Genomic DNA, 14,209 nt, shown 5'->3' on the forward strand with positions numbered 1-14,209 from the left:
ATCAGTTTCAGTCGTGTCTGAAAAATCTCTCTCCTTCGAGATGACAGCCACATCTTGGGCGACAACCTGCAATTGACCCTTTTTCTTTTTTGATTTTTTTTTTTGGGCTGCCCAGCCTTTTCTTTCACCTTCTCCTTCAAGCCGCCATACCCACCCTTTGATAAAAATGTGAGCCTCTGTAGCTCTTCGTGCGGTTAGAGATTCTTCTCATCTTTTAGATTAAAGCCCTTCAGGATAGCAGCATCCACACCCCCTCCCTTTTTTCCTCTCCTTGACCTCCCTTTTTTCCAACAATCTACCTTTTTTGTTTGTCTTTCATGAGAAAAATCAGGGTTCCATCTTTGCATTGAAGTTTCCTAAACCTAGGTCTCTTGTCTTTGTGCTGTCATATAGTCTCATGGTTATTAGTAATATAGCTTCTTATAACATGTGTTTTAAAATACTTTCCATAGCCTATTAATTTAAATGAATTGTGTTTTGACATTCTGTGATTTACTGAGATTTGATATGTTTGTAGGCCTTTATCGAGTGGTCAACGTGGAGAGATATATGAGGTGAATGGAGACCGAGTTGCAGTGATTTTAGATATTAACGACAACAAAGCCAATGATGTAGAGAAGGATGAGAAACATACTGATCAAGCTGCAAAGTCATCAGTGTATTGGATAAATGGTACATCTCTAACATTAATGAATGCTATGTATTTGAGTCCTGCCTATGAAAGACCTTTTAATTTTGAAGTTTTTCATTTAATTCTTTTGGTCTATACCGTCAACTTGCTATGACAGGACATACAGATAGACACATGTACATACTCGTTGAATGTATTGCCAAGCTATCACACTCAGCTTCTTTTGTATTTGCTAGATCTATTCCTGTTTAACAATTAGCTAACTGATTAAATATATCCACTTATAATCTTTTTTCTTTCTTTCCTTTTCTTCTACTTCTTCTTCTTCTTCTTCTTCTTCTTTTTTATACTCGGTGGAAAGGGTAGGAGAGGACAAACAATTTGTGGTAACTCTACGTAGGAATGCCATAGGTGCCCCTATCCACTTGGGACCAATGCCAAGTGGGGCTTAGATGGACTAGTTGTGTCCTTAGGCCCTGCTAGCCACTCTTTCAAGGTGGTTGAGCAATAGATTGGTCGATCTGCTCTCCTATCCACTTGGTACCAATGTCAAGTGGGGCCTAGATGGATTAGTTGTATGCATCTTTGGGGCCCTTCTAGCCACTCTTTCAAGGTGGTTGAACCATAGATTGGCCGAACTGCTGTGAGAGCAAAGTGATATAGAGATTGAGGCACGAGAAAGTCATGAGTAGAAATCTATCAATTTTGTAGACACTCGATTGTTGCTTTTGTGATAGCTGAATAAAACTTACTAAGAGATGAAGAAAATGGTACAAACCAAAGAGGAGGAAGAAGGCTCCTCATTTTTTTTTATTTGATAAATTAGAAATGAGGAACCCTATTGACTAATGAAAGCAGAAAGAAATAGAAACAATGTAATTTAGACAATTTATTCAAAAAAAGTTTCCTCAATCCCATCCCATGGTACTTCATGATGCAATTAAAATTATGTAACTGTCTTTGAAACTTCTTCTTGCTCTTTTCACAACCCAATCTAATTTCCTGGCCTATAGGATGTCTATCTTAAACCCATTGTATCTTAAGATCTTGGGCTTCATTATCCTTATCATTCAATTCCATCTTTGTACAAATGGGAATTGGTAAAAGATTATTTTTTTTAAGCTCTTTAACCTATTGCATTTTCACCTGACCACCAACAACATTTAAATTCCATAATCATTTTAAGAAGGAACTCAATCCAATTCTATTGTTGGGTTTTGTGAAGCATGAGAAGCATTATCTAATATCTAAAGATGAACTGTAGCCATATTGTTCGCAAATTTCATCTAATTGTAAACAATTATCACATCCAAATTTGCTATAGAACTCACTGTTTTCATTTGATTTGTCTCCTCAATTTTTCTCTCACCAGAGTCACTACTCGTATCATTGTTAGCTTCAAAATATTCATTCCAGCCCCTGATTGTTTCACCTTAAATCTGGCAGATAACTACTCAGAAAACCACATAAATAGTTTTTCTAGATTATGAAAGTACTAAGATGATAAAAAAAATTACAACCTAGAAAGGGATAACAAATCTTTAAAAGTGGAAGAAAGAACAAAAGAAAAAACAGGAAAAATCCTAACAAAAACTATATGAGATAACTCCTCTTCAAACCCTTTCCATCATAATTAAAAGGGCATTGCAAATTTTGCTAATTCCCACTGGTATTTCATTTCTTTTTCCTACATCTAATTGAACTTCTTTTTTTCCAGGATCAGACAACTGCAAGCCCATCTTGTCCATTAGTTATTGAGCTTTTAAATCCTTTCCACTAATCTCCTCCGCATGGGTTGGGCAAATCCCATCCATGCCCAGGTTACTTTCATTCTGCTCTTTATCCAATCCATCATCCTCAAAAATAGGACCAACCTCCAAACCTTCAAGCAGAGATGATGGCATACAAGAGATTTCCTGGTAAATCAGCTGAATCAGACATATACCCAAATTGTTCACCAACCTCATCCAATAGTAAACCATCCTCATAGGAACAATTACTGTCTCATTCTTTGATGCATCACCCCACTTTTTTTTCTTCCCTAAAACTTAAAACTATGTTCTTCACCATCTTTCTTACCCGGGTCTACTTTAGAATCATTAAGAGTTTTCTCAATATAAAAACTGCCAGCAGTATTTCTTTTCAAGACTCACCTGCACATCAGAATTCTTTTGATTTTCATTAATAAAATTTCATTTTCTAACCCCTCCTGCGTTGTTGTCCTTCGGTCATACACCTTGATATATTTGGCCTTCTTGCATACATTACTGTTGTTAAGTCCCTCATTTAAATCCCCTGACTTTTGCTCCACCTGTGCAAGTGGTCTCTTACAATATTAGAAGGGGAAAAAAAATTGATCACCAGTAAACTGAAGCTCTTACCACATCCATTCATTATCTCATTCTTTGATAAGAGAAGTATAATTAAGGGCTACCAGAGGCATGCGAACTGATATTACATCAAATCATGACTGACACTTTCAGAACTATGAAAAAGATTTACAAATTTTGGCCATCTATCTATAATTACCCTTCTAAGTGATTCTGGACCCTCGTAGACTCCTATTTCTTTCTTTCCATGGGTTCCAACAATGGTAAAAGGGTTAGGGTTGGCTTTTTCTTTTCCTCTACTGGTCTTTGTAATAAATGTATCTTTTAGGGTTTTATTTGTAATTTCTTGTATCTATTGGGGTTTAATTATAATTTTACTGTAGTTTAAGCTTTCTTATAAACTGGGTGTGAAAATCATGTTAGTGTCTCTTTTTTATTAAATGTGAATTTAAAAGAGGAAGTTAAGTTTTCACCGACCTTGCTTTTTCTTTGTTCTCCTCTCTTCTTCCTTTTCTTCCTTCTTCTCCTCTCCTCTCCTCTCTTCTATTTTTTGTTCCTATTCACTGTTGGGGCAGTGCCTTTACCAGTGTTACTGCATCACCCTTCAATTCTATAATGTACAACAAAGCCGCATGGTTGTTATTTTTAGTTTGAGCCTAGGGGTTGATAATATTTTGGCCCATTTTTTTGGTATTGGTCCCACATTGTTTTAAATTTGTCCAATCATGAGATTTGTGCTGCATCTGAGGCTGCTTCAAATTTTGACACATATTGGGGCTCTCAGTATTTGATCAAATGGTCTGTTTTGATATGCTATAGTGTTGTTTTCTTGCTTTCATTTGTGCTCCCGTGGAGGGATTGTCTATCCATTCTCTTGTATGTTGGACTTTTTCCAATAAAACTTCATTTATTGTCCAAAAATAATAAAAAGCAGCAATTCCTGCTGGATTTTTTCCAATTCATGTTGATGGTGACATTGTTCCTTTTGTGTTCATTCATGTGAGCCATTACTTTATTCCATATATGCATGGAGTGGGTTTTGGGTTAGGTTCAATGGTTGGACTTGAAAGTATGCAGATACAAAAGTTAATACAATTTTTTTAAAAAAAATATCCGAGCTCATCCTGCTTAAGTAGTTAGCTTGATTTGAAGTTTGGATTAAACTAATGAGCTGGGGCACAGAAGCTCTTCCTAAATGTCACTTGTGCCGAAATCCAGCTGATTTGTTTTATTCAAAGCAAGGAGCACGTCAACTCTTAGTTTGTATAGCCTTGAATTACTTTCTATGATCTATCCTAGCATGCAATCCATTATGATATGATCATTTTGATTTCTTTAGTTTCCTTCTTAAATATCCATTAATCTTTTAAAAGGATTTATTCAATGTTTTTTTTTTTTTCTCTCTCTCTTCTCTGAATGGATTCATGTAAATTATATGTATGCTGCAAATATTTCCATCAAAACCCTTTCTGATTAGGAGGTGGATACAATGTTTTTAGCTTTTGATGCTAATGGGTTGCATGGCTTGCCTAAAGGAGTTTGGTGTTGGCTTAGGCCGAATTTCCATAGGAATTTTTCTGATTTGTTTTTCTTTCTGTTATATTATCAACCTCTACATATTCATTTTATTAATGTCAGATACTTGGCTATGAATTTGTTGAATTTTACTTTTGTACATGCTAAGTTGTTGGCACAAGGCAAGCCTTGACAATATTGGTATCTTAGTTTAACTCTGTAAGAACCACGTGGCTCTCTATTTAATCAATCTAATGGGTTTTGCTTCCTTTCAGTTAAGGATGTTGAGCGTGATCTTGAGACGCAATCCGAAGATGGTTTCATTGCAATGGAGGCTTTGTGTGAGGTATGAAGTTTGAATATTGGTCAAGTGATTGGTTTGATGTGATGCATTATGATTTTGTATTATTGTCTTCTTATTTTTTCTTACATCCTTTTGTTATTATGTGCTTGTGTTGTTCTTTATGATGAAATTCCCTATAAACCTCAGTTTGCTTTTGCTTTTCCCACAGGTTTTGCGGTCCAAGCAGCCTCTTATTGTCTACTTTGCAGACTGTACTCAATGGTTATTGAGGGCTGTTCCGAAGTCAAGTCGTAAGGAGTTTGTTAATAAGGTGCAAGAAATGTTTGACCAATTATCAGGGCCTGTTGTTTTAATTTGTGGGCAGAACAAAGTCGAATCGGGGTCAAAGGAGAAAGAGAAATTTGTAAGAATGTTGAGCTTTCAATTCTCTCTTTATGTATTCATGTGTGTGTGTGCGTGTGTTTTTTTTCTTCAACCCATTCATATTTTTCTGGTAACCTTATATTTCTTTTGCTTGCTTTAACAGACAATGATACTACCCAATTTTGGTCGTCTTGCCAAGCTGGTAATGCTTGATATCTTCTAAAAGTATTGTATATCAAGGAGAAAATCATTGATTTTTCATATTATGTGCTGGCCATCTTACCTTGTATATTGGCTTCAAATGTATGTTTCTTTTTAAAATCTCGTAGTTAAGTTTATTTGTTTTTCTTTGCAATTGAATGCAACACTATGTGGGTGTGCTTCTTAGACATATGTTAGTACGGTGTCAAGTTATATCCAACACTCCAGGGAATGTTTGGTGGTATGCTGGTTATCATGGAACTTTTTAAGATATCCTGATGATGCTGGTGAATATCAAATGTGTTACTCTTGGTTTTCTTGGCATTCTGTCTTAACAAAAGACACAAGTGCTATGGTGCTCATACTGATATTTTCTCTTCTGCAAATGAACAATCCTATAGCATGTTGCGTAAAATCAAGCAGCAGCGGGTTTGGTGTGTGTTGGAGGGATCTTCTTGAAATTTCATGAGTTTTTGATGTTGACAGTTTAGAAGCTGATCTTTTTTGTTATTCTTCTTTCAGTGATGTCATTTAACTATCTTCAGCATAGGCCTGATGGTAGGCTGAACTGAGAAGCGGCCAGAACATAATCTTTTTATGTGGGGGTTGTATTGAATATTGGGCTAAGTTACTGCTCAAACAGCTGTGGCCTAATATTGTCACTGGATTTGAGCTCTTTCCCAGCTGGCGGATTTGTGCAGGAGCATCCTTGTTGGAAAAGAAGGCCAACTTAGCCAGATTTACTGCCCAGTTACTGTAGATCTGTTCAATCTAGTGTAGCACCATTGCTCACGCTATTGTAGCTGCTTATTCTTTTTAGGGGATTTATATCTTTTGAGTCTTCTATTTGGGGTTGTTTTGCCCTTGTTAGGGGTTATATATGTCTTTCAATATTATTATTGAGTGTGTTAGTATGTTAATTAGTGAGAGTTAGTAAGGGTATTATTGTCATTAGAATGTATTTAATTTGTACTATAAATAGAGGAAGAACAGACACCCCCCCTGGGGTTGATCCACCCCACAAAACCCCATCACTAGAGGACACCCCACGTGCTGGCCAAATGCCAACAGGGCCAACCCCATGCGCCTGCGCATGAGTGATGTTCTGGCCACTTCTTTCTTTTTTTATTTCTCCTCTGCCATGCTCCGATTCCTTCTTGAGACTATATTTTCAAACTGTTAGGTCAGCTTTTTGCTAAAAAATTCAACTTTTTAGGCCATGCACTCGCGGTATTCCCCATTAATTTCTGTTCAGGGTTTGTGAAGGATTTTTTTTGGAGCTGTGGCAGCGTTTGTATGTTCAGTTGTGAGGCTGTGGCAGTGCTATATCCGTCGGTGAATTGTTCCCCTCGTTCGTGGTTGTGTCAGTGCTTCACATAGTTTGTGATTGGCCTGATTATTGATTGTTCTTCTTGTTTTTGGTATGGTTGCTGATTTGTGAGAGCTGTGGCAGTGCTATATCCGTTGGTGAGTTGTTCACCTTGTTCGTCATTGTGTAGGTGCTTCACATAGTTTGTGATTGTCCCGATTAGTTTTGATTGTTCTTCTTGTTTTTGGTTTGGTTTCTGATTTATGAGTGTTGGGATGGAATCTTTTAATCCCAAAATTTTGTTTCCTACATCGCTGCCGCAAATAAGGACTCAAAATTTGGATTGAAAGAACTACGTTCAATTGTGTAATTGTTCGGATTTATTTAGCAGGATCAGGGAAATTTGACCACTTGCTCCAATCTGATTCTTTTGATGAGAAGAGAAAAGACGTGTGGGTTCATGAAGATGCCCTTGATTGTTTCCCTTTTTTGGAATTTGATGGAGCCACAGATTGTATGGATGTGTATGCATTTAGATATGTGCAAGGAGATTTAGGATTATGTCAAACTTCTATACTCCAGTAACATTACACGTATGTATGATTTATCCCAGGAGTACTTTAAGTTACAACAAGGAGATAGGAGTATTGCATGGACAATGCCGGAAACTTGTTGGAAAGTTGAGTTATCTCACAATTACTCGGCTGGATATATCTTTTACAACAAGCGTTGAGCCAATTTCTAGATTCTTTGAGGACAAGTCATTGGGACGCAGTAATTCGCATCTTGAGATATCTCAAAGGTGCACCTGGAATAGGTATTTTACATCGTGATCAAGGTTACACTTATATCCATGGATATTCAGATAATATTGGGCTGGATTGCGTTCCGATTGAAGATCCACCATTGGGTATTGTATTATGGTTGGTGGTAATTTGGTTTCTTGGAAGAGTAAGAAACAAACTTTGGTGGCAAGGTCAAGTGCTGAATCAGAATATAGAGCTCTAGCTCACATTGCTTGTGAACTTGTCTAATTGAGGAACAAGTTGGAAGAACTGGATTTTTCGTATTCTCAGCCTATGAAGGTGATATATGATAATTAAGCCGCTTTTCATATTGCCTTCAGCCAGTCTTTCATGAACAGACGAAGGACATTGAAGTTGATTGCCACTTTGTTTGGGAGAAACTTGTGCAAAAACTCATTACAACCGCTTATGTGAAGTCAGACATGCAGCTTGCTGGTTTGTTTACCAAAGCATTGGTGGGGTTCTTGTGTTAAACTCATTTGTAACAAGATAGGAGCATATGACATTCATGCTCCAGCTTGCTGGTTTGTTCACCAAAGCATTGGTGGGGTTCTTGTGTTAAACTCATTTGTAACAAGATAGGTGCATATGACATTCATGCTCCAGCTTGAGAGGGAGTGTTAGAGGTTGTATATGTCTTTTAGTATTATTATTATTGAGTGTGTTAGTATGTTAATTAGTGAGGGTTAGTAAGGTATTATTGTCATTAGAATGTATTTAATTTGTATTATAAATGGAGGAAGAGACCTATCTTCAAGTTAGGTCATTCATTTTAATCAAATCTTTATAGCCCTATTCTTTCATAATTAAATAAAAAGAAGAATGGAAGATAATTGACCTGGAGGTCCATGCTGAGCTTATGAAGACCTTTTCACCAGATTTGAGCTCTTTCCTAGGTGGGGATTGGTTCAGGAGCATCCATGTTGGAAAGGAAGGCCAACTAGGCCAGATTTATTGCCCAGTTACTGTAGCATTTACTTTTCAAGCTAGTGTAGCACCATTGCTCATGCTACTGTAGCTGCTCATTCTCTTTAGCGGATTTATATCTTTTGAGTCCTCAATTTGGGGTTATTTTGCACTATTCTTTTGTAATTAAATAGAGGACTCCGGATTGCAAATAAAATGGGCGGTATTGTAATATTAGATCGAGGGAGACATGCAATCCCATGAAAATTCATTTCTTGGGTTTTCCCCTTTACTTCCTTGAACGAAATTCAAATTGGGGAATGGTTGTTGGGTTTGTTGTTGTGAGGATCATCGGCTGGGGTAGCAAATTTTTTGTTGCTTTTCCTTCTCTGTTTCATATTTCTTTACATTGTGATGCTCCTTTTACCTTTATATTTTTCTATTTTTTCAATTGTTTTTTTTTTGGGGTAAGTAAAGGAAACTTTATTGAAAAGGCATCAAGGGAATGTCAGCCCGTGATACAGTTGGTCGAGCACCGTGAAGGGTGTCACACAAATCAAAGATTACATCATAGTCATTAACAACAGCCCCACAACGCCAGCTATTGACTGCAGTAAACCGGTGCTTTTGCTGATCTGGATTGCTGAGATTGAATTTTTGAGCACTCTCCTATTCCTCTCTTTCCAAACGCACCATAAAATTGGAAGGGGAATGAGGGACATAGCCTTTCTCTTCTCCTTTGTTGCCTGAATTCCTTTCCAGGCCCAGAGTTCTCCTCTCACAGAGTTAGCAATAACCCAACGTTGTCCGATCAGAGACAATGCCATGTTCCAGAGATTCCTGGTCCAAGTGCAATGAAGGAGGATGTGCTCTGCAGATTTTGCATCTGCCATGCAAAGGGACACTGTTGGCGATTAACAGACTCCTCTGCAATTATGTAGACTCAAGATCTTGCCATGGGTTGCTTCCCATTTTTAATTGTTATTAATGTTATTGTTTCTTCAGATTTATATTTTATTGGAAATTTTAATGAAAGGGAAGCGAAGGACCTTTCTTCATTTATTTCTTTATTGGATTCCTTCTTCTATTCGTGGGGGGCTGTTAGGATTTGGAAAATGGACTCTTCCAGTGTTTTCTGCTGCAGTTCTTTCTTTTTCCATTTGACTGAATCTGGGCATTTTTTCTCCTTGCTAATCATTTGTGGAAAATTAAGGTTCCTTTGAAGGTTGAGGCTTTTGGGTTGATGGTCGTAATAGAGTTAAGGCCACAATTGGTTGCAGATCACAAGGATTTTTTAGGCTTCGTGTCATGATGTGTGTGTGGGACTGAGGCATGTGCTAATTTATTTTTTCATTTTTCCATGGCTAGGCTGTTTTGAGAGAAGCATTTTGATTTGTTTGGAGTGTTGGGTGTGTCCTAGCACTTTAGAGGATTTTTTGTTGAATATTTTAAAGTATTTGAGTGGTGTGAAGGTGCAGGGATTTTGTGGTTGCAGTTTTTTGCGGTTTTCTGGGGGTTTAGTTAGAGAGGAATATTCATGATTTACGAGATAAGGCTTCGTTTTTCGATTTGATGTGGGAACAGATTGTATTTTTAGCTTCACTGTGGGTATTTTTATTAGGATGTTTTGGGAATGTGGGTCTTTTTGGATATTCTGCAAGATTGGTTGGCTTTGCTAGTTTGATTTCAGCCTTTTTTTTCTTTTTCTCTTTTGTTTTTGTTTTAGTTTTAATTTTTTCTGTTTTGCTCCAGTCTGGAGGATTTCTTGTTTTCCTTATACATTCATTCTTTTCTTAATTTGGATTCTTTTTTATGAACTAATAAATAAATGAATAGCTGAGATAATATTTTTTGTTACTTTGCTTATGATGCCCTCCTAAACATGAAGCCCACTCCTAAAGGCTATTGTTTCAGAAATTTTTCCCTCAGAAGTTATTAATGCAATTTCATATGTGTGACTTATTTCTTATGGCCACAAACCTTATAGACTCATCTGTTTTGTTCCTTCTTCAGTTTCCTGGCATTCTTTGGTCTTTTTTCTGTCTTTGTCGCTGCTGGAACTCGTGTTCAGCCACGGAAAATTAACTTCCTTGGCCCAGTGCAATACCCAAGTATTGATGTTTTCTCTGCTATTTTGTTGGGTTGACGAGAAGGAAGTTGGGTGGGATGAGGTTTGTAAGCCGAAAAAGGATGTTGGGTTGGGTCTAGGTAGGTTGGCATTCAAAAAGTAAAAACACCGCCCTTTTAGCTAAATGGTTGTGGTGTTTCCCTCTAGAAGAGTCTTCTCTTCGGCATCAAGTAATAAGAAGCAAGTTTGGGTTGGATGACAATGGGCGGGATACCAATAATAATCTAAGATGTTCTTTGGGGAGCCCGTGGAGGTCCATTTCTCAGATTTATCCTTTATTCCTCACACTAATCTTGTGGTGGAGAGGGGGACATATATCAGCTTCTGGAAAGACTTTTGGCTAGGTAACAAAGTTTTATCTACTTCCTTCCCTCGTCTATTTCGTTTGTGTGCTGGGAAAAATAGAGCCATATCTTTTTTTTTTTTGTTGGGGATTTGAGTAGTCCTTTGGTTTCCTAGAATCTTTATTTTTAGGAGACCTCTTAATGAGAGGGAGATGGAGGAGGAGTCTTCTTTGCTATCCTTAGTGAATGAAAGTAATTTTTTGTCAGGGAAGGATATTTGTATTCTTGCAAATCCATTTTTGAATTGATCTGTTCTAATTCTTCATTCTGCTCTTTTCTATATTTTGGACAGCCAAGGTTCCCTCAAAAATTATTCTTTCACTTCGTTGGTTGTGCTTAAAATAAATACTAACAACTTGTTGCAAAGCAGAAGACCTTTGAAGAATCTTTCTCCTGTTGTGTGTGTGTGCTTTGTTCCAAAGACTTTGAGCAGCTTCTCATCTCCTTTTACACTGCAACTTTTCTTGGAGGATCTGGAGTAAGTTGTTTGGTATGATGGGGCAGAGTTGGGTACGCCCTGTATCAGTGGAAGATTTATTAGTCAATTCTTTCACAGGTTTTGGCTGAAGAAAGGATAGGGCAGCCTTATGGAGGTGTGGTGTATTTGCAATTTTATGGGGGTTATGGATGGAATGGAACACATGGATTTTCTCTGGGAAAAAATTAATTGGGAGTTGGTCTGGGATAAGAACTAGTTCTTAGCATCACCATGGTTTTGGTTTTGGTTTTTTCAGAGGAAACAGTTTACAGGAAATTCAAGGAGATCAGAGGAATGTGCTGGCTTGTTGAGTTTTTCTTATTTCTGTAGCTTTTTGTTGTTTTTTCTGTTTTGTTCCAGATTTTCTTTGGGGGATTTCTCGTTCTCCCTCTTGTAAATTCTTTTACCATTAGTAATTTTATTTTGCTAAAAAAAAAGAAATAAAATAAAAAGAAAAACAAGGAAGTTTACATCTTTCCTCTAATAGAACAGTGATAGTCAAGCACAATTTGTAAGGTGGTATCATTGGCTTTGATGGAAGCTATCAATGATATTCAGAATGAATCACCTTATTCCATATACTGGTCTCTCTATAGTTGCGTGCTTGGTGCGCATTAGGTTATATGGTGCTACTAAAAATCTTGTATGGGCAACTCTGAGAATATTGGCCCCTCTTTGCTTAGTCAAGAAAATCCTTTTGTGGAATCAAATGCATTGAACAACTTTAATTGGGCAATATGGAAAGAATAGAATTGTTGATTATTATTATTTTTTAAGAGAATTGGTGTCTATGACTTTATATGCTTGTTATGTGAGATACTTTCTTTTCTTGTGGCATTTTTTTTCATAGTTAACATGCTGGACGTTTTTGGACACTGACACTTGGCACAGTCACATCCAGTCCCTTATATTGCTAACAGTGTTGTAAGGTTATCTTTGTGCTTGTTGGCAAGCTTATTTTATGGGAAGTGTAATGAAGAACTTATAATGATGTTGTCAGGGGTGTCGGGTGGGTGCAATTATATAAGTGAAGATTGAAAACTGATTTTGTGAGTTTATTTATTTTGTAATAATGTAATGATCAAGTTCTTTTTTACATTGTTTCAGAAATGAGAGTATAAATTAAATTCATTACTCAAAAAATGTTGAGAGTGGAATTGGTTCACGAAAGATTACAGAACCCTGAAAAGCCATCAAAGATGGATATGTGAATTCTTAAGCTGTATGTTTATTACTTGCTCATCGACACTGCATTGATGGCATAGGCAGGGTCCTTCTCTTATTCCTTTTAAAAAGTACAGTTACTACGTGGTTGTTCATTTTACAAAAATATAATTGCTACTTGTACTTGGTAGTGGACATTTCTTATGGTGAAATTATTAAGTTTTGCATTGTTATTTCAATGTTGTATTTTTCTATCTCTAGTATTCCTGCATGTTGCTTTTGTTCTTACACTGATTTTCAGTAGGATCCTATATTGTCAGCAGAATCACTTGTTTTTTTAGTTATTGGGTTTTGTTGATGCAAGATGTTCTTTTCAGAGTATCCTCACCTATGCTGCTGTTGTTGGTGGTGGTGTGTTTTCTATGCTAATAGTGGTTTTTGCATTTATATTTTACAGCCTCTTCTGAAGCAACTTACGGAGGGTCTAAAACCTGCAAAGAGATCAGAACACAATGAAATTAATAAGCTCTTCACTAACATTTTTTATATATGCCCTCCAAAGGTTGGTATTTGTACTTCTTCTCATGAATTAACAATTCAATAATTTTCTGTTGTTTTCTTGAGTAAATTTTCAATCATCTCATGTTTCTTGTGCATCATTACCATGGTTCTTTTATCCTCTTATCTTTATTTTATTGGCTAGGACACATGTTAAATTAGAAAATATTTGTTGCTTGGGAGTATAGCTTGCTATCCATTGATTTTCTACATCCTACTATAGCTGCATATTCTTTTTGTCAAATGGTGGAGTCTGCAATTTGAGGAGAAAATTGCTTTTATTCGTCCCTATTATGAAGTGATTTTTTCTATCTGAATATATAAACAATGCGTTTTGGTTGATTTTTGACGTCATTTCCTTCGCAATTTTATCATTCTTTTGGCCCATGTTAGATTACGACTTTACCTAAAAGCTTAACTTATTAAGTTGTGCATCAACAATGTCTATAAAGCCTTAATGCTCCCCTGCATGTGCAACCCAATTGCATGTGGAGAGATAAACGAACAATCAACATCCATTATATGGAATGACATAGTTCTCAACAAACAAACAATAAGTGAAGGCAACTTGACTAGAACCTAGGACTTCTTGGAAACCAGGGCTCTGATACCATGTTTGATTACCACTTTACCTAAATGCTTAAGTTGGTAGGTTCTGGGCCAACAATGTATATAAAGATTAACACCATCGAACTAGGGGACTCGCAAACCACTAGCGAACACTGGAGGAGCTTCATTGAAGCCCTAGTGGACACACAACCCCCATGAACCTCTCTGCCATTGCTCCTAGCCTTCATCGTTCTATTCGTTGGACATTTCAGGCCTTCTCATTGTCAATCTTGGCTAGGCTCAAAGCCTCTTCTTTGTTGAAGTATCCTTTTCTCTTTCGAAGGGTCGAATCCAAGGCTCAAAGGAGCTCCTGTATACTTGAGTCTTTCCTTAATCGGTGCTTAGAGGTGGCATTGCTCCAACAGTGAAGCTACATCGCTGGTGCTGCACTGACGCTGCTCTCACACTACCTGGACGGTGGTCCGACACCACTGTGAGTTTGTTTCTAGCAGCTAGTTAGACGCAATGGTTTTATCTCTTGTGCAAAGGACTTTCAATCACTCTCCTCACTCGGTCGAGACCATGGTGCTAATAGCTATTGACGATGGGGATTAATTCAGTTC

General features: G+C 37.2%; 1 protein-coding gene across 3 annotated transcripts in view; it reads left to right on the forward strand.

The window, feature by feature from the left end:
* The window catches only part of LOC131154585 (uncharacterized), a 108,338-nt gene that overhangs the window by 43,652 nt on the left and 50,477 nt on the right, over positions 1-14,209 (forward strand). For all 3 annotated transcript variants that reach the window (XM_058107457.1, XM_058107459.1, XM_058107458.1), the window contains 5 exons: positions 518-672; positions 4,752-4,822; positions 4,989-5,183; positions 5,307-5,345; positions 12,937-13,041. In XM_058107457.1, the coding sequence (XP_057963440.1) occupies positions 518-672; positions 4,752-4,822; positions 4,989-5,183; positions 5,307-5,345; positions 12,937-13,041 (565 nt within the window). The remainder of the gene's footprint in view (positions 1-517; positions 673-4,751; positions 4,823-4,988; positions 5,184-5,306; positions 5,346-12,936; positions 13,042-14,209) is intronic.

The sequence above is a fragment of the Malania oleifera genome, chromosome 4 (genome assembly GCF_029873635.1).
Source record: "Malania oleifera isolate guangnan ecotype guangnan chromosome 4, ASM2987363v1, whole genome shotgun sequence".
Taxonomy (NCBI): domain Eukaryota; kingdom Viridiplantae; phylum Streptophyta; class Magnoliopsida; order Santalales; family Ximeniaceae; genus Malania; species Malania oleifera.